The 27421-nt window shown below is 43.0% G+C and overlaps 1 protein-coding gene across 2 annotated transcripts; it reads left to right on the forward strand.

The window, feature by feature from the left end:
• The first annotated feature begins 575 nt into the window (after window positions 1-575).
• Window positions 576-25369, forward strand: LOC108144986 (tyrosine-protein kinase Dnt). Of its 2 annotated transcripts, none has more exons than XM_041707519.1 (11): window positions 576-1040; window positions 7216-8094; window positions 12498-12625; window positions 12693-12930; window positions 13018-13186; window positions 13256-13413; window positions 13490-13635; window positions 22710-23158; window positions 23330-23470; window positions 23942-24238; window positions 24341-25369. In XM_041707519.1, exons 2-11 carry the CDS (start codon window positions 7968-7970, stop codon window positions 24450-24452), a joined length of 1965 nt encoding a protein of 654 aa, XP_041563453.1. In that variant the 5' UTR covers window positions 576-1040; window positions 7216-7967; the 3' UTR covers window positions 24453-25369. The 2 variants fall into 2 exon arrangements, with proteins under 2 accessions (XP_041563453.1, XP_041563454.1); XM_041707520.1 differs by having other exon boundaries at window positions 576-987.
• The last annotated feature ends 2052 nt before the right edge of the window (window positions 25370-27421 follow it).

Here is a 27421-nt window from a genome sequence, read left to right on the forward strand (position 1 = left end):
AAAATATAATTAAAGCTTTAATTGCAAATAAGTAAGCTTTACATTTTTAATTTAAGAGTCAATTTTAGAAAATCTAGCTTACCAAAACACGATTACCAAAACACATTTATTCTATTTTAAAGTTAAACTTTAACTTTTACATAAATTCATAAAAATTAACCAAAATCGCCCTCAGTGCCGAGCTAGTTCCGCTCCACTTCCGCCAACGGAGGAGCCAAAACTCAACACGACATCAAGTGCAATCATAAACAAGCGCAGTTCACAGTAACAACAACATTTATCGCTAGCCATTTGCAAAAAAAAATGCGCAACAGTTGCATGTGGCAGGCAGTGGTAACAGCAGCAGCAACAACAACAACAGCAACACAAAACAAACAATTGTCCTTTCTCCGGCCCTAAAATCCGAATCCCACCTCCAGCGGAGCCCCACAATTTACTGCCGGCATTTCGGCAGCACCACCCACAAATTGTTCGATAATTGCGCATGTGCCCACAGAAAAAGCCGAGTCCTTTTTCGTGACAAGCTCGACGAAGAGAACTCCGAAGGACTTTGCGATGAATCAGTCGCTCGCCACTATTCGAAACAAACGGTCGCCGAGGACTTCCACCGCCGGAAATCGTGAACAACTTAGTGCGTGAGTGTGTGTTCTTCAAGGGAAACGCGAAATTCTCCGTCCAAGCAACAACAACAACAACAACCACAGCAACTACAACTACAAGCAAAAAAGGCAAAAGCCGTAGTTCCTGCGAGACCCACAAGCCGCAAAACCGAATCATTAATAAAGAAAAGCCCAGCCGTCGACAATATTGTGCATGCGGTCGCACCCTGTTGACATGGCTTAAATGGGGCATTAAGTGCACGGTGCTCGGTGCTCAGTGCTCATACATGCAATTCCTACTAATCAGAAGTGCAAAAATTTCACATTGCTGTGCCCAAAAACCAAAAAAAAAAGGATTAAACTCCGGATCCCCCACAGCACATCGCTTGTAAGTCCTGTGTCGACTGGCGTAAAGCTGATTGCCCGGTGATACGAGTATAAGTAAGCATTTAATGTGTTTTATTCGCTCTGAACGATTTCAACACCCGCTTGAACCCGTCACAAAGAATCGCACCCATTTCAAACTCTCGACCGGAACTAAATAAATAATTGTGCTGGGTCACCCACGTATACGTATATGTTCTTTTTTTCAGTTCTTTTTTTATGGTGTCACATTGCGTGACTGAATAAACTTGCGGGGGTGGACTGACACTAATTGCAATGTGTGAGAATAAAGGCCTTTTTCTCGGGGCGCCAAGAAGTAGGCAATAAAAAAGTAATGCCAACACTAGGACACCAAATGGGCAACGAAAAAAAAAAGGAAGAATATAAAAGCAGCGACTTCATAATACCTATTTATTATTTCTTTTCTTTATTTAATGGATGTTAAACTTGTTATCTGAAGTTAAAGAATCTGTTGGGGGATAAGTTCCTTTAAAATGTTTCGTTTTATACAATTTTTTTTATAAATTTGTGTTACTATGTAGATTAAACTATAGTTAAACTATAAGTGAATACAGTGACTATAAAATTTTTTTTGCTCATTTTCTTTTTGGAAAGAAGATTCCTTGTGGTAATCAGGACATTTCCTTCTACATTCACTGTCAAACTTCCGAAACATACAGAACATACCCTATAGAAAATGGAATTGAAGACTCATCAAACATTTAAACAAATTTAAGAGGTAGTGAATGAGAAAGCCTATGTTCCAATACTCAAATTGAAATTTAGTGTTTAAAATGATTAAATGTAATGTCCAAGAACCAAATATACCCTGACTTTCTAGAAGCACCCCATCTTAATAGAGAAGAATAAAGCTGAAAATGCAAATCTCTCGTTGCGCTTGGCCAACTCTAAATGGGGCTGGCCCGACACTTAGCACCACCCCATCACCCCACCACCTTACAACCTTACAACCTTACCACCCAGAGAACCTTCGGCCCAGTGCCCCACTCCACTTCCTCGGCTCCACTCAGTGCACGCCAACGCCTCGACACGACAGTCTGCGTTGATTGAATGCCTAAGTGCTCCGGCAACGGCAACAAAGGAGGCACAAAGTGAAACTAAAAGTTGGCCCTAAGTGTGGGCCACAGTTTCCTTTTTAGCCCGGTTTTTATGCCTTAGCCCATGATTAGGGGTCTTTGGGCAAATATGCATAGATTAGGCACGCTTTTAGCGCTCGATTGCGGGACACTCGGCTTGATGTTTCAATTAGGGGCATAAAACTCTAAAAAAAAAAAGAGGCCAGCCAAGGAGCATGGGTTGGCTGGCCGGGCCACTCTTCGTCCTGCATTGACCCAGATAGCCGGCTCAGACGACGTTGGCAGTCAGATTTTCGACAGCGTCCGGGAAAAAAATATCATTTTAATAACCGAAATGACAGCCATAAATCAATGATTATTGCCCATCGTCTGGAGGGGGATTGTCGTTGTCGTTTTCGTTGCCTTCGTCATTCCGAGGGGCTTTAAATCGAGGGGACCGTTGTCGTTGTCGTTGAGATACTTTTACGGAGATAAAACTGCCGTGCCGGGTGTCGTCGCTTAGCCCGGCTTCTGTCACTTGGCACCATAAATTTACGCCACATAATATTGAAAATTCCCATCAGACAACCGCACGGTGTTGAGTTAAACTCGTAAAACGTAATTGAGGTTGTATTTCATGTTAAATGGCTGGCTGGCTGGCTGGCTGGCTGCCCAGTGGCGCAGTCCGCTGTCCGCAGTCCGCAGTCCTAGTCCTAGGCTCTGTGGAACAGGCAACTGGATATGTGAGATGGTCATTATGGGGTTATTTACTACTAGGCACTTGCTCGCATGCAGACGAGCATCCTTAAAAGCCGTCAGGTTCCCATAGGAAATCCCTGTGTGGTAAGATCTTCAGGTCGTTAGTCTTTTGGAAAAGCTTTGTGCATCACCATTTTTTATAAATTTATAAATCATTTTTAAGTTGAATTTAACTGCATGGCTAAAAAGTAATTACATAGCTCAAATTTACACAATCGATTCTGGTTTCTGTTTAACTATTGTAAATTAAAATGTTTGTACATATTTGTGTGAACGGATTGCTGCTGAATAAAATACTGCAAATATAATAGTACCAATCAAACTATACACTTGATTAATAATTTAGTTTTTAAAATGGATAGAATTTCGACATAAATAAAAGGGATAAATATAAACAGTTTAAAAAATGCAAAATTGATTGAAAAACATCAGTTTATTTATATTTGGGGGACCAAAATTACGAATGTAAAATGTTTATAATTGCATAACAGAAATATGGACACACTGGTATCTGATTTCTCTTTTGTTCGTATAGATTAACATTTTACATATTTCTCTGCGCGGGTTGCTGTTTAAAACAGTACTGCAAAACTAATTGCAGTGCCAGTCAAATTTCGCTTTCATTAAATTGTAACACTTCACTTAATTAAGACCAATAATTAACTTTACAAAAAGGGATAAAATTTCGACGTAAATTTAATACCATTGAAAAAATAAAAACTGTTTGCAGTATGCGAAATTTAATCCCACCCTAATGGCAAAAAGCAATAATTTTCCATGTTTATGTGCACAATAATTACAGAAGAATTTTCAGAACCGTTGGCAATTAGGAAAGGCACACATTAAGTGGAAACTGTCATCATCCAAAATCGCACAAATTGGGAATTTAATTGCTGGGCCCGACCAGGCACTAATGCCAGAACGACCCAATTTCGCCACGAACATGAATGTCTTTCATTAGGGGTCCTGCTATTTTGGCTAAATATATTTACTACACATGTTCGGCTGGCAATCGTTAGCTCAGTGGAGCGCAGCGACAAAATGAAACAAAATGTAACAAATCGAGTCGATGACCTTTTCCTCGTTACCCCCCAGCCATAATGTAAATTAATTGCCTGCACAAATTAGCCAGTCCGGCGAACATTTTCGACATTTCAGTAGACCCGAGAACCCCGGGCGGTACGCTCGGGGGCAGTGCAATCCCCAATTGTTGGCACAACATTCGGCAACAATTCGACATTAAATATACAGCAAAACTCAGGTAATGCCAGGTAAACATGGCAAAACAGTCGCTCGTTACTTTTAATCAGTTATCAAAATTTATGGGCAACAATTTGTCCGGTCAGCGCGAAAATTTCGCATTGTGTTGCGTAATCCATTCTGCGTTCGGAGTCCATTTTCAAATATTTACAACTATTTAATGAGGTTCGGACCAGGCAGCGCAGTGTTTTATTTTCTCGCTAAATTAACATGAACAAACAAACGACCCTACAATTAAAAAAAAAATAGGAACTAAGTCAACAAAAATTGTATATATTCTTTAAAAAAATGTCCTTCTTTTTACTTCCGAATTTAAAGGCAATATTTTTTTTTTTAATATTATGTGGTTCAAACTTTAAGCAAGAACTGTTTTTAAATATCTTAAACGAACTCAAGCCGTTCTTATGGCAACAAGATTTTGAATAGCGTTATTTGGACTATTAATATATTTTGTTAGATTGTAAATTGCATGCATTCGAAATGTGATATTGTGTTATTACTTAAAATTTGGAATAAAATATTTTTTATTAAACTAAATATTTAATGTAATTGCATTTCTTCTTAAAAACTTGTTTAAGTTAAAAATGAAAAAAATAAAACAGCTGTTTAGCAAATCTAGTACTTTTTGACAGTTCTTTGGTTAAAGAGGAATAATTTTCAAAAGTATCTCAACATTTTTGTTTCGTACTTGAAATGTTATAACTTTTGTTTTAGTTTCGCTGCTCATTTTAAGCTAATGAGGCTGCCCACGGGGATGGTAATAAATGCAACTCGATATTTTGATGTGGGGAAAAGAACTATTCCCATTTTGTTTGTGCCCAGTCAAAGCCGAGGGCGAAACTAAATTTGAGTTTCAGTTCACCGAATATTGGCCACTCGTGTTACCCGAATGCGAAATGTGTTTTTGTTTTTGTTAGTCGAAATAGATTTCATCGGAGTTTTAATAGCCAAGGAGATGGATATCCTGCCGCATTCGGTTGTTTATCATCAGTTGGGCGATAGAAGGGGAGCTGCCAGTTTGGTTGCTACTCGGAAAAGCCTCGCGGCTGTTGGCCTAGCCCAAGCAACAACAAATGGGATTGGGATATGGGGAGTGGGGAATGGGAAGTGGGTGTGGGAGTGGCAGTAGGCGGAAAGTGGGTAGGCTGAAGCCATGACAGGGCATTTAGGGTCGGAAGGGAAGCATGGAACTGGAAACGCTAAGCAAACAGAGCTCGCAAAAGATGGAGAAGGAGCAATCGGTGGAAATAAAATATTAACTCAGCCCCCGACTCTAGCCCACGGATTCAATTAGAAGCGAAAGCCATTTTATAATTGAAACGAGCCGGGAGGAGCCTGAGGCCCCAATTCCCATTCCACAACCATTCACCAGCTCGAAAGCCTTTTCAATCTAGGCCGTGCTCATGGGGGGGGCGGAAAATAATACACATCGATAAATATTAGCTGGGGAGAAATGATGCAGGCAGCGGCAAAGATTATTATTCATTATGGAACCGACTGCTCTCTGCGATTTTCCCCGGAGTAATTGAAAAGTTTTCCCACCCCAACTCATCCATTCATGGCTCCTTGGGCTTGGGATCCAGAAACAACGGCAAATGCTCAATTTGTCACTTGCCTGAGGAGTAGGAGTAGGAGCTGGATGGATTTGGAGGCGTGGCAGACTGACAGATGATGCGTGTGACTAAGCAGAAAATGCCGGCGGAAAAACTTTGTTCCCCCTCCCCTGTTACTTTTCCCGTTTCGCCTGATTATGATTGAGTTGATGTAGTTAATATGTTATCGACTAAGTTGAACATTGCTGTAAAGGCTGGGTACCTTTGCTTTCCTCTCCGTTTCCGTTTCCCGTTTCCCCATTTATCTCCGCTTCAGGAAATACAGCCTGCTGAATGTTTGTCTGCTGCTCCATTTAAATCAGTTACAGTGACTCCCCTTCCCCTCGAAAAACACACACAGCCAAAGACACACATTCCCCCACGTTTATTTGTCTTTTGAATTATTAATGCACTCGCTGAATGACTTCGAAAGCCCAAGGATTCGTGTGGCAACAGTCGTTCTCCTTCTGCAGATGTGAATGCTTCTGCTCCTTTTGCTCCTTTTCACGATGATAGAGGTGGTGATGGTGGGGCTGATGTAAAAGGTGGCTGGTGATCCTGATGATCTGGCCCTTAATCAAGTGACTCACTCTTCATCCTGCGGCGCTCTTTTGGGCGCAGATAAGTTTAATTAAAAAGACCGCAGCATTCTTTGGCTTGGCTTGGGAATGGCTTGCATCCGTTGGAAAACTATCTTCTGTTGGTTAAACTTTAAAATTCCAAAAATGTTTCAAAGCAAAAAAGAGAAATCGAAAACGAAGGCAACAAACTTTTCTGATTTCGATTTTTATTGCGGCAAGAAAATGGAAAAAGCAAGAATAGAGTATCGGGCAAAAAGCAATGGCCAAGTGGAGAATGAGTTTACCATAGAGATTGAAGCAGTTTCGCCTGCTTCTTGGCAACAATTTCGTTTTCCGAACACTCGACTGTCCTGGTTCCATTGCCATGCCCACGCTATCCACCGCATCACCCACCGCCCCTTGCACTTTGACCCACCTTCCTCCACCCACTGCAGTTGGCATTCCAGTCGGGCTACCTGCACACGCAACCACCGTGGAAAAGGGGGGAAGTGGCAAGGCAGTGGCAGCTGAATAAACACGTAGCCCAAACAACAATGAGCAGGGGGGTAAACCACCTGAACCACTTGAACCACAAACAGTTCGAAAGCCAAAGTTGTTCCCTTTTTCCAGTTCATAATTTATGCCAAACAAACACATAAATAAAACCTCAAATTTATTAAAGCACCAGCCATTTTCATCCACCAACTTAGCTATATGTGATGTGAGTAAGTCACTTCAGAATAACTTGGCTTGAAGCTGTTAATCTTTTTGCAACTTTCTAATTACTTTTGCATGAAAGAAACTTTTTATTTTGTTTTAACAAATTGTTTTCACCACTGAGCAACACATTCTGACTCACACGCCTTAATCCTATAATCCCCCAATTGGAAAATTCCCATCCTCGTAAGCGCATCTTCCCTTGTCAACTTTTTTTTTAATTCTGCAGTCTGATTTGCACTAAACCAAATCACTTTCTATTCAACAGGAACTGAACTTTAACGGGGATACAAAAGGAGAAAGGTGAAAGGAGTGTGGAGTGACCAGCAGCAGAAAAGTGTACAAAGTGACAAGCGATAGCCACAAAACAACACACGAGAAAAGCGGTGAGAGTGGGAGGTGAAGGAGGAAAAGCAGGAAAGCAGGACCAGTTGACAGCAGCTCAGCCAATAAAAGCCAACCAAACTCAGTCTGGGCCAAATTTGGACACACTGATGCATACAGCCGGAGGAGGAGGAACTACGGGAGTGGCACCATCAGAGGAAGGCACCATCTACAGCAACAGCAACAGCATCAGCAACCGCAGCAAAACAAAACTGGAAAAGTTGGTCTGAAACAGTCGGCACAAAGGGAAAAAGGAGTAGCAGCCAGCGGAAGCCGAGGCTGAAAAGTTCCCAAATTTGGTAGACAGACCTCTCTCGTTCCCATTTTCCACCGGAACAGTTAGCAGCAGTTGGAATTTGATTTTAACGCTTACTCGAGAGCTTGGGATCTGTTCTGAGCTTAGTGTTTGTGGCACTGGCAACTGACAACCATCACCCAAAGCAGCATCAACTGGCAGCCGCATTAAAATCAGTACCAGCAAAGCTTCACCCCCTCTAAATCTGCGCATCAATGGCCTCACATTGAGACTGGCTGTCAAAGGGGAGGATCCGGAAAATGTTCGCCACTTGCGGCGACACATGCTCTGACAATTCATTGGCTCCTCGCAGCACCCACTAGGCCAAAGCTTGCTCCACCATGGGCCACTTGCCCCCGCCCCTCCTTCTGCTGCTCGTGTGCCTGGCGATTTCCACTTGGCGGACCCCTTCGGTCAGCGGCTATCTGAACATTTTCATCAGCCACCTCGAGGTGATGAAACTGATGGGTAAGTCCAGCTCCAGTTCCGCTTTCTAATCCACTAATGAAATCTCGATTGGGGCACTAGCCACTGACTGACTGACACACCCACTCCAAGAGCAGGACTCCCCACAGCCAGGACATATGATTAATAGTTGGGGGTCAAAGTGCGACAGCACAAATTCATTGATCCCTGAACACGAAAACACAAACAATCCCCGAAGTTGGAGACCATGTCACAGTCATTAATAGTTCCGAAATTATAGTGGACCATTAGAGAAAGGTTGGTAGTGGAGTTGAAGGGGAGGAGGCGGAATAATACGGGCATACTTAGTAAGGCGAAACCACAACAAATCGCACACAAATCGATTTCCGTCGGGCCTAAACCACCCGCCTTCACCTTGCTGACAGCTGCAAGTAGCTTTCACCTCCCCCATTTCCACCCCTCCATGCCATTTCCCCGCCCCCTCCTTCGGTCTGCTTTCCATGTTGTTTTCCTTGTTTGTTTTCTTGTTTTTCCGTTTGTTGCTCCACGCGAATTCTTGTTATTGATGGCGCCGGCTCCAGATCGAGCCAAGGCCAAGTTCCCCAACCCAACCCACTCCCAATTCCACTCCCACTTTTCCGATGGGAGTTACACGGATTTCATAGACGTGCCAAGGCGGAATGGCCTCGTGCTTGTCGTTTGGCTCGCGATTTTCCTGCTCCTCAGGTTGATTAATGGATCTCGGGAATGGAAGTGGGAAGAGGGAGTTGGGAGTTGGGAGTGGAAACTCCGATGAGGGCCTCCACAGAAAACTGGCCTAGTTCGCGGTCGCTACTCCATCACTCGTCGCTTAGCTGGTCACAGCATTTTCCGGCACTTAGCTGTAATTGGAGCATAAATGCTTCCATCTCATTATGCAGGCTCTACTCCACTTCGTTTCCTAGTTGCCAAATCAGGGCACTTCAATTAGTTGATAACGTGAAAATAATCCCCGTTCTGATGTGATGGATACCGGATTGATGGATGAATGAGCTGTTCTGCATCCAATTATTCTTACCCGTTTTTCCCCATTTCCACCATTACTCCTTCCCTCCTTCAAGGCATTCAAATGCATTCTGGATCAATGGGGCAAGTGGGCTACTTCCTGTCAATTGCACTTTATAAACAACCCATCATCGTCACTTTTCCCGCATCCTTTACCTATTTACCCCTCATGCAAATCGGATTTCATTAGCGACATTTCAAAAGAAGTTTCCACCTTGTTTGTTGCTCGTCGCCGTTTTCTTTGCTCGACTGACGGAGATTCCTTTAGAGTTTCAATTTACGTTCTCAGATTTCCTCCCTCCATTTCTTAAAGCTCGTTATGTTTTTAACGACCAGTTAACACCCCGGTACATTTCTCCTCCTCTATTTGTGATGGTTGCCACCCTCGAAGTTGTTTCGATTTGAAAATTAACAAGCAGCTGAAATCAAACAAACTTACCCTCAACCTCGACGAATTTCTCTCACCCTAGTAATAAAAATTCTTGTGCATGATTTTCCTTGGACTTCCAGCTCATTTTCCTTTCATCCTCCACTTCTTTTCGGTCTCCATGAGAATTTCTTCATTTGGAAGGCTCGTCACGGACTAGTTTCACTTCGATCAGAGCCAGCTTTTCCTGCGATGCATTTCCCCACATGGAAATCTGGAGTTTTCCTCCAAGTGCTTGTATTGCAATATTCGGCTTCTTCGGTGTCGTTCTGAGAAGAGTAAACAAAGTTCATTGTTTTCTTTTCACTACGTCTCAATTGTCAGAATGGCATCCTTGAACTTTGCCTTTCCATAACCCCTTAATACTCCCCTCTCTCCATCATCTCGATAAAGTGGCGACAGCATTAAAATTAAATATTTTCTGCGCTTTTGTTGAAGATTTTCCGCCTCTGAGTTCAATTTGGATGTGTTGTCCCAGCAACGAACCATTTTCCCTCGTCGCCACCTTCTTTCCCCGCCCTCTTTCCCTTTCCGTTGAAGACTTTCCTGTTCAAGGGTGCGTAAAAATGCAATTTCAACAAGTTTCGCTTTGATGTGCACACTTTTTCTTTGCCACCCGATCCCTGGTCTCCAGCTCCACCCTTCGGACCAGCTTCCACCCGCTCCACCCCAGGGTGGACCACAACCTTCGGCGGGTGAGCCCAGAAATTTCCCTGCAAATGAAAAGTTAATGCAAAAGAAAATTATTTTTAATGAATAGAAAACAGTCCAAAAATCCCCACATTAATATACTCACCCTCCGGGAATCGAAATGTATATTTTCCTGGGGTGGTTTGGCATCTGGAATCCATTTTTATTGCTCTGAAATTTGGTTGTAAGGGGAGGGAGGTGTTTAGAAGGGGAAATCAGAAACTGCGCCAATTGAACAGGCATTTCTCATCTCTGATTCATAGGTCAATTAGCAGGAACACCCTTAATCAGCGACGAGGTGAATCTGCACTCCCCTGAAGTGGAGGTTTGAAGGAAGCGAAGTGAACTCTCTCAACTAATGACACTAATTATCCTCATAATCTCCTAGGCAAATAGTGTCTCCTCTTTGTTGGCAATGCGAGAGCTGAAAACCAACACGGCACTGAGATTCTTCCTTTTAAGCCAATCCTGAAAGTGGTAGTCTCCTTTCTTTCCACTTTCTCCTCCTCATCTGGAATCCCTTTCCCATGATTATGAGTTGCGGTTGCAGCCTCACGTATGTGTGGCGGAGTCATTCAGACAATCGCAATTGCAGGTTTTATAATTATGGCCAGGGAGGGAAAACATGTTGAGGTGGTTTAATAAGGAAAAGCCATGGAAGATGGGAAACGGAAGGGAGGGCTTTATAAGCGCGACGAAACTTTCGCAGGCAAAGTTGGCGGCACCGTGATATGAAACACGAGCAAAGTTTGACACCAGTAGGCAAAAGGGGGCTTAGGGGGGGCTTTTGGATGATATCCTGGAGCAGGATGAACTTGGGAAAGATGGTGAGCAATGCCAATTGATGCTACTTAAAGTGCAGTTCAGGCTTTTGCTCCTCAGAGAAGCCAAACGAGGCGACAGAAATTACAAGGGTTAAGACTATCGAGTGGTAGAACATTTGCGACATCCCTAAAATCACGACTGAATTAATTGAGGCAGTCACTTATTCAAATGCCGCCCTCTCTCCACAAATGAAAATGGAAAAGGACTAAAAGGTACAGGATGACAGCGGAACATTGTCCTTTTTCCGTGTTTGTGCATATTTGATGGGAAGCACTTTGGGGTTAAGTTTGTGTTGTCCCACAAGCTGAAGGATATTTCATGAAGCAGCAGGTAGTTGAGGGACCAACAGAGTCGAAAAGGAGTGCTGCACTTGGCCCACAGTGAAACCTCAGTTAAAAACGCGACGGGAGGCAGAGCAATTTGGAACTCAAAAACAAACCCGAAATGGAAAAACTCAGTTGGGGAACAGAAACAGTCTGAAGATGTAGATGAAGCTTAGACTTGGATGAAAGCTAACGAAAAATGCTTTTCCTTGTTCTGTAATTGGATTTAAAATTGTTTTAAGCAGCAAGCGAGTGCTTTGTTCTACCCTAAATGCAGCCACACTCCTCCTGCGCCAATCATCCCCGCACACAGTCCGCCGGAAGCGGAATTGCTACATTCAACATCCGGCGGAGTCTATGGAACAACAAGCAGAAGCAGCTCGAACTTGAAGCGGGTAAACATCCAGCAGTCCCACTCCGATTTCCACTGGTGAATAGCGAACTTAGCCTGATCCCATGGAGTAAATAATGCCCCCCACTGAAAAAGTGGGTGAGGGAATAGATATAGGAAGAGCAAGAATGAAAGCGGATGAAGAAATTTAATTTCACGTCGTTTTAACTCAAGCAGCTCGTCTTTCAATGCCAGCGGGTGGGGAACTTGAACGGAGAGTGGGAAAGATCAGGCCATTCCAGGACTTTTGAACCCGCCAACGGATGGAAGACGATTCCCTTCGATGATGAAGCAGTCGCCGTTGACACCTTTTAATATCTCCGCTCCTTTCCAACACCAAATCCCTTTCCCCAGGACGCCTGTCGCTCCTCATTTTACTTTGCTCCTTGGGACAGCTCCAGACATCCAGCTCCCTGCATCGTCGCCTGCTGGTGACGGATTCGATTTCGATTATTATTGTGTCTTGGGTTTTGTTTACCCACCAGCATTGTCACCTCGGGTCGCCCGCTTTTCCCCCTTCTTTCACCGTTGAGAAAATCAATTTCCGCTTAATGGTTGAGAGCAGCGCTCTAGGGGAGTGTAAACAGCAATTGCACAAAGTTTGCTCAGCAGGGCGAGTGTAGGGCTCTAATGGAGTGGGTGTAGCCCAGCAAATTGCGGGGAAACTTTCGCTTTACGTCTGCAGTGCATCCGCATCCGCATCCACTCTCACCTCATATCCTGTCGTTTCTTTCATTCCCCGCAGGACTCGAGGCGGACCTGTTCTATGTGCACGAGGGAGCCATCAACACATACGCGATGCACTTTACTGTTCCCGTGCCAGCGGACGTCCACGAGCTGGAGTTCTCCTGGCAGAGTCTCATTGCCTACCCAGTGAGTCGGATGGAGCTGCCAGCTGGAACCTGCGATGATTAACCATTCTCCTTGAACCCCTTTGCAGCTGCCGTATGCCATTAGTATCGAGTACAACAACGACCAGGAGGCACTGGGCACGCCCACGCTGAGCATTCCGCACAAGGGTCTGGTGCCGCAGGAGGTCGAGTCCTTCCTGGTCTATCTGCCCTGCACCGGCAATGTGAGCCTGCAGATGCCCGTCAATGTCAACATGGTGGTGCGGGCTCCTCCTCGCTTCAACGACACCCGGCTCCATTTTAAGCGCAACAAGATCTGTGCGAAAGGTACGCTCCACCCTCAACACCCTCAATTTGCTTAAAACACCAAAAGACCCACTTATCCATCACTCATCGGTGTATCCTGTCTCGTAGGCATCTCACCTGAGCCCAATCAATCGCCAGCCCCCGCCCACGCCCCCTCCCAAGGACCCGCCCTCCTGAGCGCCGCCGCCTGTGCTCTGGGTTTGGTTTTGGCCGTAGGACTTGTGGCCAGCATGATGTATGTGAGGGCTCGCAAACAACTCCGCCAGGACTCGCTACAGTGGGTTATCCACCACCACCACCGCCCATCCTTCGTCCTAAAACCATTTACACTCTTTGCCATTTCCAGCACCAGTTTCACCACCGCGGCTTATGGCAGCCATCAGAACGTGTTCATTCGCCTGGATCCCCTGGGAAGACCACCGAGTGCCACGGGATCCTATGCGACCATTGCCAGCCTCAACAAATACCCGGCGGACAGCAAGAAGTCATGCAGCATATTCGACCGTAAGTTCATTACCCATCCACTCGTTTTGGTGACCACTAACCCCGGCAATCCCTCAACCAATCCACCAATCCACAGGTTTCAGGAGCTCACCCACCCCCACGCCTTATGCCACCGCCCTGCTGCCCATGAACCTCGAACAGACCGCAGAGACGATTTACTCGAAGCCAGAGTCTATCTGTCCCTCGAGGATTTCCTACTACGCCTCCTCGCAACTGACCCAGGTGAGTGCTGTGATTCCACTATCTAACCCACTATCGACTGTCCCAGGGGCTTGATTGGAATTAAAATGGGGATTGAGGCTGGGGTCCACTGCTGCTGAATCAAATCCTTTGATATATTACGACACGTGGCAGGCGCAAATGTAAATGGAAATGGAGATACCCCTGAAGCAGACTCAGCTTTCCCAGTTGCCTGGACTACCCTCTAATTTGTCCCAAGCACCACTCGATTGCTCCCCGGGCGGAGGACCCAGCCATCTTTCCTCGACGATAAAAATTAAATTCTAATTTATATTTACGAGCTGATAAAGCGCCCGTAGTGCGTTAAACTCGAAACAAGAGCCATTCATAAATATGCGGCTTTTCCCACCCGCTCACGCCGCTCAAGGATGTCTGGTTGTCTGGGTCTGAGTCTGAGTTCGGATGGGGCAACTTTCGTGTGGCGCTCACGTAGTTCATGTGGCAGGTGCAGAGTGGGAATGGGAATGGGAAGTGGGCGAAGGTGAAGGCGACACACAAACCCAGTGCCTCGAGAGGCATATGATGTGAGTCCTTCGAGGGTGAGAATGTACCAGGGATGAGGTGGGATGTCCGCTTAGATAAGCGAAAGGTGCTCCATTGAGGCAGACGCAGACAGTCTGGCCCTATTTATCTCTGCTTTTGTTTCCAATCCAGTGGCTTTCTAGCATCACATACCCCGTGGGCGAAAATTAGCAAACTTAATCCAAACTAACCACAAATTGAACCAAAACCATTAGGGTTCCTTTCGAAACTCACTTGGGTTATTTTCCATGAACTTGGGGTTTGATGTCTACTCCTTAAAAGCACTTGCTCCCTCTAGGGAGAACATTAGCATTTCTTTCGAGCCAAGTTAACTTCTTGGTGTTGTGGAAATCTCTGCCAAATTGGAATAAATTATTTAGCAGCCTCTTTCAATTGTTGTCCTTGTAAACATTCCAGAGACCCAGAGACTCAAGCATTTTTCTAGTCCTACTCCAATCCCCCCAAACATCATGATGTCTTTGGCCATTTTCGTCACCAAGTTCTAACGCAATTTTCATCGACGCATAATTAAATATTCAATTTCCATGGAGACTCGAGGGAACTTTTATGTGCTCAGCTTAAAGCATCTCCTTTGGCCTGATCCTGCTGCCTGTTTGCCCAACGATTTCAGTTTGTTTAGACTTCAATTTCGTGCTCATTATGGCAACAGCCTCCAATTGCAGATTCCTCTTCCACTAACGTGGCTATCAGGGCACACACAATGCCAAAAGTCATATCCATTTGGATTCGCCTCTATCTAGTGGAAGGACATACGCATCGAGGCAGACGGCAAGGAATTAAGTAAATTCTCTATCTCCCTCTCAGCTCATCTCCATCCCGCTCCCTCCATAGATATATGGCCTCATATCCACCGAAATTGGAGTGGAGATTCTGTTGCTTGCAAAGTGGAGAGGGAAGTGGGGATGTGGTTGGAGTTTGAGAGTGCTTGCCATAATTATTGTTGTTCCGTTATGTTCAGATGCCCCATCCAAAGGACGCCACCCCTTGGCACCCAAAGCCCCTTTCCTTTTGGCCATGTGTGTGAACGTTAAGCGAAGTATAGCTCATTTTGGGGGGCACAAACAAGAGGCGAACGCACTCATTTAGTCAAACAATTATATCCAATTGCACACAGATACTCTACGCACCACACACACACACACATCCGCAGTCTGGCTCTGTGCACTTGTGTGGAAATATCTCATTTGTGTGTGGAATGGCTCCACATCCACATCCACCTCCCCTCCTGATTCTATTAAATCAGTCTATAAACGTCGGCCAAATTGCTTTAATGTGCAGCGAAAGTTTAGCAAAAAGCAGTAACTGGGAGAAACATAACAGTGGGGTTGAAATGGGGGGCTAAGTTAGCTAGGGGGGGCTAAGAGGAGGAAGTAGTGAAACATAACAATAAAAACAGCAGCGAACAGGAACCAGACTACAGCTGTTTGTACATGGCTTTGCGCTTGTTTAGAAACACTTGCAAATATTATTGCAGCACCAACAACAAAAGCCAAGTTCCAAATGGGGGCGGGCTAAAGTACGGACAACAGGGCGGATGCGCCATGTGCAGAAGATCCAACAACCATGGAAACAAAACGGCACCTAAACAGATGCATTAGTATATTGGATCAGCTGAAAAAACAGAGCAAACAGTGGAATCAGAGTGAAAGGAGCCTAGAAAGGCTGTAATGGGTTAAGGAGGACCCAAGAACATCGTGCCACGCATTTCAATGGCATCATTAGGGAGAAAGTTGTCGAAGTGTTTGGGCGTACTCGCAGCACAGGCGAAATTACGAGACGGAGGGCATGAGAAAGTTGGAAATTAATTACCATGGAGCTGCGAGCATGTCCTCCTGTTTTAAGGAGATTACCGGATCGACAAATGGCAGGCTAACCTGAGCAACAGCAGGAACAGGTGCTAATTAAAAATGTTGTTGTCGCCCCATTAAAGAAATTTGTAAATCAACCTGGAAACGGCGCACTCAGCATGGGAGCAAGTCAAACTCCACGGGGGGAAATCCAGGAAAAAGGGGGGTCAGCTATCTATGAGACTCCCCATTTGAAGTTGGCGACACGTACAATGTTAATGGATTTACCACTGCTGTTCCATTTGATTAAAACGCATTACTTACATTTGTGACAAAACTGGGGTGATGGTGAAAGGACAGTTAATGGCTGTCGTGGTATGTGACCAACCAGGTGGCGACTCCAAGGGTTAACCCGCCGAACAAAGCCGTCACCAAAGGTTGACAAATTACCCAACCGTCAGTCGATATTTTTTCCTTACCTCAACTCTCGCCCATCCGCTGGGGATTCCCCTTTGGGCGGGCAAACTGCGGCGGATGCTTTTGTCTGGCATTACACTATATTGATTGCTTCCTGTCAGCCGCAGGAGAGACAAACGGAAGTGGCGGATGTTTCTTTTGTTCCGATTTTCCCTTTGTGGTCCAGGAACCAAGAGTCTCCTCATGTCCCCCTTGTGTTTTCGAGGAGCTGCTTGCACACTGCACTTCACTTCACTTTTTGCGCTGGTGTTACATGGAAATCGTTTAAAGCGAATTAGAGGACAAGATTTCTCCATTAAAATCGGTATGTGTGTGTGTGTGTGTGTTGGTGTCCGCAGCTTTAATTGACAGTTTTCCATTGGCCATTTTAAGTGCCTTCCCAGGGAGCAACGTACTGTACAAAACTGCTGTCCAGGCGATTGTAAATTCATTTAATTTGCAAAGTCAACAAGCCGAGAAAATCAATGGAAATCCGTACGGAACATATGTAAATTGTGAAACCGATTTATTAAATACTGAATCCATGTGGGCTGGGGGGTGGTGAAAATGGTGGAGAGATGGAAGAGGGGGGCGGTCTTGGGCGTGGCACGGACACGCAATGGCTAATTGAAAGGCAATTATGCGTGATTAAGTGCGTGTAAGCGGCGACTTTGGTTAAGTACGCGCCACCTTTAATTAGAAGACAGTAAAACAGAACACCCATTTCGTCCGCCATCTTCAGTCTTCAATTATGCATAAGCCGAAAAAACTTTTCGGGTAGCCTCAAAAACGATTATTAAACGACGGGCCTAACGAGGTCGACTCATCAAAATGCCATGCATCAAAGGAAGACACCGAGAACACCCCTAAAAGGGGGCGGGGCCAGTCGAATCGATCAGGCATAAATCAAACGAAATTCAAATTAGTTGGCCCCGGCAAATTAGAAAGCACACACAGTCTGTCCTGGCATCGGCATCGGCCATGGAAATGCCAAAATAATGAGAGTTCCAGTTAGTTGGCCCAAAAAAAGCAGAGGGAAAAGTCAGACAGAGAGGCTTTCCAATTTGATTAAAGGAGGAAAGACCTGTTGTCAGGTAAATTGAAATATAATTGAGCCAAGGGCGAGCTGGTTGTGCTGTCGACGCCACCTGGATGCCAATATTTCATCTGGTTCCACTTCACTGCCATGGCTTATTAGAACAAAGCGACAGGTCGTATGCGTGATACGTTCAAAATGTTGTCATTGTCAGAATAAAGTAAAATACTGTGCTGACGGGAAAGGGCGACGAAAGTGCTGCATATTTGCAAAAGCATCAGCAATTTGCATAGTTTCATTTTGCGTCAACCATTCTTTGGCACAGTGGGTTAATGGTTATAATAAAATTGTTAAAATTTATTAAAATAAAATTATATAAATATAAAAAAGAAATATAAATATTAAAATTAAATATATATTAAATTATATAAGAGCATTAGAATATTTATATATGTTTTAAATATTTGGATACTTTTTTGTTTACCAAAAATAAAAACAATATATTATCGATATCAAAACATATTTTTCCCATTTTTTGTTAAAAACTTTAACGATTTCCTAATTGTTATTTCACTTTAATTATCAGCGAACTATAAATTGTTTAAGTTGTGGAGGTTAATAAATGGCTTTGTTTTGGACTAAGTTTGAATTTTTGAACCTTAATAAATTGTTTTGTTTTGGACTTAGCTAAAATTAATTTATTTATAACACACTCCACTTTTATATTTCTTTGGTTTTCTACTAAGAGAAAAGTTTCCCACAGAATTTAGTTAGAGGTCGCCCAACTCGAAAGTTGCAGCGGTGAGACTTCATTAAAATTTTTGCACCCCCCGCCGCCCCACTGTGCGGTGCTGGAAAACTGTGTGAAAATGTTGTGCTGCTTTTCCCCTCTGACGTTGCCAAAAAGTTGGGCTGCAGCTTGGTTTCCAGGCAAGTGACGTGCTGACGGGCGTCGTTCTGGCAAAATTGTCATCAAGCGTTTTTAATTACAAGCCGGGGCGACGTTGGTGGCCTACGGGGCGTGGCAGGGAGGCGGTGGAGCGGTGACGGTGGTTGCGGCTGTTGTTGTTCCTGCGGGCAGCCGTAGAACTGCAAGTGACATAAGCAAATCAGACGCCTGTCAACTCGTATGTGTCCGTTTGTGTTTGTGCTGACGTCATTTGCAGGCCAACCCCCAGGACACCCCCCTTTCCCCCTGTTGTCATTAGAAATGTCACAACAAGGATACACTACCAGCTGCAGCCCATCCCTCAAACGAATGTTCCGTATCCTTGACGCCCAGCTGGAAATTCGACTTCAAAATTCAGAGCCACCACCCACCGTATCATGGCAATGCGATCTGTGATCGAAAGGGGCGGTGGGGTCTCCATCAATTGCCAGCTATTTTCAGCGTTCTTGGCCATTTCGAATTTCAAATGAAAAGCCAAGCCAAAATGTCTTTTCGTTTGACATCCGCATTTAATATTGACCTGGTACCCCCCTTCAATCGAAAAGCTGAAATGAACATTTCCATTTGCAATTCGACCTAGGGGGGGGGAGGGGAGTACACTCACATAAAATCGGTTTCCCCATCCTTGTTTATTGGCAATAATCATTGGCCCATTCTCGTTTTAATTTTACAGACATTTTCCGTTTTTATTGGCCTACTCACACAGACGCAAAAATGTCAAGTATTTTCTTAAGGACAATCAACAAGGATTGAAAGCAATAAAGCTAAGAGGGCAGAAGTCAATTGAAGTACACATTTATTTTGCCTGAAGCACAGTTCAGTCATTTAACTGTTTAATCTGCCACTTGAAGTCCTTTTTCAGAGGATTTTCAGAGATTTCAATCAAGATTGTACACAATTGCAATTAGTAATATTTTATATAATAGAAAATCGAGAGATGTAATATAAATAGTTGAGAGGTCAGTCGATATTTCAAGTATTCTATATTTTTATTTCATTCTTAATTGGATAATTTTAAAATAAATACAATACAAACAAAATTGAATTGATGAAACTCTTGAAAAGATTAAAACTTTATTATTCCTAAGAAAACTTCACATCTTTATTTATTAAGGCTAATATTAGGGCTCTCAAATCCGATAAGTACCGCAGCAATTCCCTTCCAATTTTTTTTTTTAAGTATTGCTACCAAAGTCAACTAGGACACACTAATAAATTAATAGGTTCATACATTTTTTCTTTCTGTGCAGCAATTAACCATTAATAACTAGCCAAGCCCATTAACAATTCCGCTGTTTAATGTTAAACCGATTAAATGAATTCTAATTACACTTGAGCGGGGCTCATTAACGCAACCAGGCACATGTTCAGCCGGCATTCTAAAGGAATCTGATGGAAACAAAGGATTCCGAATGTAACCAGACAGGTTCAAGGTCTGCCAGACATCCGTTGTGTCCTTGTCTCACTTTGGATGAGAGAAAGGGACCCATTTTGCATGCGGATCCTGTAGGATTTATGGCTCAGCCAGGATACGCCCCACCAATCCAATCGCAGCCAGCCAGAGGAGCTCTTGCCTGGCTTGAGGGGCCAGCGGACAGCTTTGATGATGGAGTGCGATATTGTTGCGTTTTAATTGAATTTTCTTTGTGGGCCAACAGCAACAGCAGCACGACAAATACAATAAAGGACAAACAGCAGGAATCGCAGGCACCGGCAGCAGCAGGGTTTCCCCTTCAGGAAAGTGGCAATGAAGGCAATAATGAAATGAAATTCACTAACAAAAGGCAGCCAACTATTGTTTTTATTGCCTTTTGTCGCTGTGGCTGTGCGAATGTGCTGCAATTGTGTCGTTTGGCTTCCTCCCGGCAATTGTGTCCTTTTGTGTTGCCTTCGCAGGAGCTGTTGTCAGGCCACACCAAATAATATAATTCCCGCATATTGCCAGCGGTGGCTTTTAATAAAAACGCCATCCACCTGCTGCTCATGCCGTTCATGCCGCTCATGCCGCTCATGCCGCTACTGCTGATGGAGATTTAGTGTCCAGGGAAAGCCAGTGAAGCCACTTGAACTCGGCCGCAGTTATGCAGATTTCTGGGGAATTGTGCAGATTTTTCTTGTGTTTATTAGACCGAGTTTGTGTCCATTTTTTTTTTTGGCAAACTGCTTCATGTTTTATGAGAATAAATGTGCTGCATAGGCAGGAATTTAAGGGGGAGTTGAGTTAAGTTCGTATCTGCTGCCATCGCAGACTTTGTTTGCCCAAGACGAGTTCGCAATTTCCTACAGCTGAGCTCTTCAGCTCCTCCGGCCAATTCCCCTCCCGGCGGCTGTGCAAACATAATGCTCGGCGAATTAAAGCTTTTTTGCCAGCCAATAAATTATTCATGTTGTAAGACAACCGAGAGCGAGGGGCAAAATTATGGCTGGAGAAGATGTGGGCGTGGAAGGAGTGCCTTGGAGCGGAAACGGAACTCAATTCATTAAAATGAATGAACGGAGGAGCGCAGCCGAGTGCATGACTAACGGTAAACGGATGCAAGCTGAAAGATGCAAATCCGGCAGCTAAAATTGCTGTTTCTCCTGCCAAACTCGTTGCCAGTTGGCCTCTTTGGGGGCCTCAAATTAGATGGGGTACGGAAATATGGAAATTTATACAGTTTCCTCGACTCAAGTGTCCTGCAAGTGAGCAGCTTACTTGAGCGGAAACCCCTTTTCGAAGCATGGAAGGGTGCTAATCTTGATTGCCATATTGGCTTTAATTGTACGTCCTATATAATACATTTGATTTTCGCACACCGGCACATTTCCCAATAACTGGTTACATATTAATTGACTAATTAACTATTAATTGGTTTTGTGCTTTAATAATGAAACTAAATTTCTGAGGTCTAAAACTTAAATTCGCTTTGAAACTGAATACGGATATCCTTACTTTCATCAAAAGCTAAGATAATTAAGTGTTCAGTTTGAACCAACTCAGTTTCTTATTAAGCACAAACAACATTTTAATCAGAGCTCGAAACTAGAGCTAGAAACTAAAATAAACCCAGTTTGAATATAAGTGAGATACTTATCTAACACAAACCAATATATTGCCTGTAGAAGCTAAAACCAAATAGTATGTTCGTTATAATACAAACACCAGATTGTAATTGATTTAATTGATGTAGAATTAAACTCACAAGAATGAACTTAATATTACAAGCAATCAAGGTTGCCCAAGCATGAATATAGGTGAGATTATTATCCAACGCAAACAAGTATTTAATTAGTGATTGCAGGAACTAAAACCAAAGTGTATGTTTGTTTTATTACAAACACCCAATTTTAATTGATTTCATTAATGTAAAATGCAAGTCCCAAAAATAAATTAAATGTGAGTCCCAAAAAAAAAAAAAATTAAGTAAAACTACATTTAAACAAGAAAGGAAGCAAACTTCGGAAAGCCAAAGTTTATATACCCTTGCAGCTATTGCCATGGGAGCTTTAATGTTATAGTCGTCCGTTTTTGATGAAATTATAGACATATAATATTTTTTCATTTATTTTTTCCGATTGTTCCTATGCTATAATTGTCCGATCTGGCTCGTTCCGACTTATGTACTTCGTGCAATAGAAAGACAACTTTGCTGCAAGCTTCTGACTAAAAAGGTAATACCCTCTGCAAGGGTATAAAAAATGACCAAAAACCTTCAGTTTTAATTCCATAACTTTTCTTGCAAACATCCGCTTTCAAAATGGCATATCTATTTAGTATTGGGGCTTCAGTCTTTAAAACTCTGCATTTAAAAATGGTTTTGTAATTTCGGGTTGATTTTTTGTCATTTTTATGATGACAAATATCCGAAAAAATCGTCTTTACAGAAAAGTGACCAAACACCTGCAGTTCTAAATCCATAACTTTTATTTCGCGCATCCGATTTCGAAGTTGTATATCTTCAAAGTCTTGTTGCTTAATCTTCTAGAATTTTTCATTTAAATTTTGTTTTGAACGTTTGGGTTGATATTTTTACGACATAACTTCTTAATTAAATTCCGAAAAAATCATTTTAAAGAAGGTACCAAAAACCTTCAGTTTTAATTCCATAACTTTTCTCGCAAACATCCGATTTCAAAATGGCATATATTTAATGTATTGGGGCTTTAGTCTCTAAAACTCTGCGTTTAAAAATTGGTTTGTAATTTCGGGTCTATTTTTTGTCATTTTTGTGATGCAACCCCTTCCTAATAATATAACATTTTCGGCTAAACATGACATTTTAATCTTTTTTTTCTGTATTTTTAGCCCTGTAGCTTGTCGACGCCGAAGAGCATCCGAAGCAATGGCAACGGGCATTGCAACAGCGGTGGCAGTGGCAGTCTGAGCCTTTTCGGTGGCATCCCCACCGGCAGCACCATCACGATGGGCAGCCATGGGGGCGAGAAGGGCACCCACAACCAGCGCCTGCGACGCATCCCCAGCGTTCAGCCGGGCGCCCTCAGCTACGAGGAGCTGGTCAAGGAGGGCACCTTCGGCAGGATCTACGCCGGCAAGCTGGGCGAGTCCTGCGAGGCGCTGGTCAAGACGGTCATCGACGGCGCCTCGCTCACCCAGGTGGCCTACCTGCTGCAGGACGCCTCGCTGCTGATCGGCGTCAGCCATCAGCACATCCTGGCGCCGCTGCTGGCCAATACGGAGCTGCCGGGTCCGCCGGAGATCGCCTATCCCTATCCGTCCAAGGGCAATCTGAAGATGTGAGTACCAAGGAAAAAATAAATAACTTAGTTAAGGAAAATCCCTTATAGAAGATACCCTTTGCTCATTGCCATCCTGACCTTTCGCAGTCATTTGAAGTTGAAGTTGTCAAAACTTTAAAATTTAAAAACATTTTAATTTTTAATATGATTTATCTTCTTTCCGTACAGATACTTGCAAAAGTCGCGGGAATCAAGCACGGCATTGAGCACCCGCCAGTTGGTTGAGTTTGGACTGCACATCACCAAGGGACTGGCCTACCTGCACTCCCTGGGAATCGTCCACAAGGACGTTGCTACACGCAATTGCTAGTGAGTATTTGATGCAGACATATAATATATGGGTCACAAACCAAACACCTTTTAAGATTTTATACCATTTTTGATTTGCCTAAAATTTTGTTTACAGATACTATGTGGCAAAAAAGTAAACAAGTTTTGCAAAAAGAAATTATTTTGTTAGTCATAATATTACAAAATGTCTGTAAAAAAAATTTCTGACAAATCAAAAAAATTAACATTTTTTTTTTTAAATCCGTTCGGCTTGTAAAAGAATGACCCATTTACTTATAGTTTCTCGTTTTGGATGCGACGAAAAACATATAAATGCTAGTAGTTACCAAAAGATTTATCTACTATCCTGTAGTTCAAAACGTTTGCTCGTCCGAAAGAGTTATATAATGGCAATAACAATTAAAATAAAAGTCAACAGAGTATGACCTTAAAATTTGCATACAAATTTGATCTTTAATTTCCTCTATTTTTGTTTTACTATCTTTGCAGCCTTGACGAAGAGTCCTATGTGAAGATCTGCGACAGCGCCCTGTCCCGCGATCTCTTTCCGGACGACTACGACTGTCTGGGCGACAATGAGAACCGGCCGCTGAAGTGGCTATCGCTGGAATCGCTCCAGAAGCGGGTGTACGCCACCCAAGGCGATGTGTGGGCGCTGGGCGTAACCTACTGGGAGCTGGTTACATTGGCACAGATGCCCCACGAGGAGGTGGATATATTCGAGCTTACCAATTACTTGGCTGCCGGCTTTCGGCTAGAGCAGCCCGTCAACTGCCCAGATGAATTGTGAGTACTCAACAGAATGGAAGACATATATTGCTCTGAAATTAAAAAAAAATATATTTATTTATGTTTTCCACTCTCGAATTGGCCTTAACCAACCCTTAGCTTCACCGTTATGAACTGCTGCTGGCACAGCGAGGCCAAACAACGACCCACGCCCTCACAACTGCTCTCGTATCTGCAGGACTTCCATGCGGATCTGGGCATGTATATCTAAGCGAGACGAAGGACTGACGAGCGGGAGCCAAGTGAAGTCAAGCGGAGCGAAGCCTAAGATAAATTAATTGAAACTTTTGCATTTTAAATGTGAGATTAAATGTGAATTTACCTGTTAGAGTTTGGCGCAAAACCAATTACAATGAAAGCCAGCTAACTTCAGATACGTAAGCAACACACAGATACACACACAAGTACACTGGGGTGGACCAGTTAGAGTTAGAAAAATAACTTTTATCATTATCTCGGGATGTGCAGTTTAAAAAAAACATATATTTTAACGTAATAGAGACTGCAAATGGGGCATACAACATCATGAAAATAAAGTGTATAAATTAAGATCGCACTATATATAAACATCGAATATTCTATGGCCACAGCTGCATATAAAGAGATCAAAATAAAACCAATTCACTGCACTTAAAACGTACATATGAACATCGTATACACTGCGTATTAGTGATGTAGTTTTGAACCAACTCACTTCCCCTAAAGCGTATGTATGAAAAAATTAAAACTTACTCACTTACTGCTTAAAAGGGATATGTACAAGTGATAAAATTTGTAAGCACCTCACTCGGCGTAAAGATTACAAAGTATTAGCTAAGGCCACACTGCGTATGAGTGATACGCAAGACCAACTCACGGCTCTTTAAAAGCAAAGCACATCAAAAAAAAGTTAGATAGCAACTCAGGTCCACCCATTAATATAACAGTTTGTTGCTATCAATTTCCAACCCGATGACACAAAGCCTGTCACGAAATGTCCCCCAGGCAGCACGTGGGTTAAGCGTTAGATAAATCTGACATTTAAGTAGTTAGCAATTGAATCACAAACACTCACACGCAGAGAAGCACGCAGACACACACTCGCAGACAGACACTAAACTTACATGATAAATGAATGTGAATTATTGATGTGCATATTTTATTGAATGTGTGTAGTCTAAGCAAAGGACGAAGGAACGAATGGGGAGAGATGAGACAACAGGATGCGGAATCTTTTGTTCACGAATGTTGTCCTCGATTGTTATGAAACCGATATATTTATTTACCTTGATTATTATTATTACTATTGCGTATGTCATAAGGGAGGAAGTTCAAAACAGAATCTGAATCAGGTGAAAAGCAAAAACAGCAAATGTTAAAACGATGGCAAACAACCGATAAACATTATTCACACCCACTCAAACACAACTACACAATTGCATGCGTAGAGGTCCCTTAACACCTTACAACAGCAAACAAAAATCCTCACTTTAACCCTCAACTCGCTCCTCGCTCGCATATCGCACTAATTCAGTTTTGGAGAACCTTGTCGCAATCGTTTCGTTGTTCAATTATTTCGATGTCAAAAGACAGGGGAATAATCTCCGCTCCTGACGGGACTCGCCATTAACTATGCACATGCAGCTGGGTTTTCGCTCAGTGCATTTGCTGCTGTGTGTGCCTGTGTTTCTCGGGCTTTCATTTGGCCCCAATCCGAGCCAAAATCCCCCAGCTTAAGACGTCCTTGTTGTTTGTTTATGCCTTTTAGTTGAATTAGCCAAGAATTGTTTCTGTTTCTGTTTCTGTTTCTGTATCCACTTCCCCAGAGTTATGTATTAATTTGCATATCCGTTAGCCAAGTCAGGCGGCAACTTAAAGTTGTCAAGCCCCAAAAAACCCCACCCCACAATAGCACTATCCAAATATACTGGGATGGATGAAGATGTGCTTTAATGCAGCCTAGCTTCAAGGCAAAGATAAGAGGAGTTTAAATACATTTTAGTATTATTGATTTGAATAAAACCAGAGCATCCTTTACTCATCCCAATATATTCTCAAAGGTCGATGTAATTAATAGCTAATGCATTTCAGTTAACAGAAGGCCACCACTTAAACGTAGTTTAAATGTTCTCTGTACTAATCAAACACAGATAAAAAAAAATCAGAAAAAATAAAGAAAACAAATAAAACAGTCAAGCACCGAAATAACTAAGAAAGAAATAGCAAATAGTTCCAGACCAGCAGCTGCTTATTCATCTAGCTACGTAAGCTCTTTCCATATGTTTTATTCTTAAGCTTCGCACTCGACTATGGGAATGTTACTAAGGCAAATACCGAACTGCAAACTATCTCTGCATAAAATAAATACCCCAAAAAGGGTGCCCGGCACCCAGCAAACACACACTAACATACAAACATAACACCCACACAGTCAACCCTACTACACACACCTACAATTATCCTATGGAGACGAACAAATTTCAAATAGATTATAAAGCTAAGGAGACGACGGAGCTCTTGAATCAAAGGAGCAGCAAACTACTATAACTAACCGAATGTGTTTCATGTTTATATATGTGTACGTGAGTGTATGTCTATGACTAAACGTATATTTTGTCGTCAAATTGAAAACTAACTGTAAACGCTATTAAGTGGAAAACAAAACCAATACCAGCAAATGTGTAAAGCCCGGAAGGAAAAGGCTAAAACACACAGATACACACTCACACTCACTCACACACCCAGAAACCCAAAAACCACAAAGCAAAACAAATTGTCATTCAATCTACATATGTCTCACTCTTTAACTCTATATAGATGTATCTCTGTATCCTACTTTTAGATATACTCTAGCGTATGATTGTATGTGTATACAGAAACTCGAAACTTATGCGTTTTCGTCTGAAAAACCAAAAAAAAAACAAAAAAACAAGAAGGAATATCTGTTAAGACACACAAACACTCGAAACGCCCTCACACCCTTAAAGACACCCCCCACCCGCACCCCTCTGTCTATCCCAACGCTATTAAACCTATGGAAGTGGGCGTGGCACTAAGACAAAGCTAAGAAGCAAAACGACAACTAAAAGCAGAAATTCAATTTTTGTGAAGAGCGGCAGCCGAAAACGAAAAAAGCAAAAACAAAGCAAATAAATTAAATGTTCCTTTTGAATCATAAACAAAAATTGCAATCTGTGCAAT

The sequence above is a fragment of the Drosophila elegans genome, unplaced genomic scaffold, assembly GCF_018152505.1.
Source record: "Drosophila elegans isolate 14027-0461.03 unplaced genomic scaffold, ASM1815250v1 contig_183, whole genome shotgun sequence".
Taxonomy (NCBI): Eukaryota; Metazoa; Arthropoda; class Insecta; order Diptera; family Drosophilidae; genus Drosophila; species Drosophila elegans.

Excerpts from the sequence above, each read along its gene's own strand:
- LOC108144986 (XM_041707519.1), top strand. The coding sequence starts at position 7,968 with ATGGGCCACTTGCCCCCGCCCCTCCTTCTGCTGCTCGTGTGCCTGGCG. Across the intron at positions 8,095-12,497 it reads CGAGGTGATGAAACTGATGG|GACTCGAGGCGGACCTGTTC; the intron begins GTAAGTCCAGCT and ends CATTCCCCGCAG. Across the intron at positions 13,187-13,255 it reads CTCCGCCAGGACTCGCTACA|CACCAGTTTCACCACCGCGG; the intron begins GTGGGTTATCCA and ends TGCCATTTCCAG.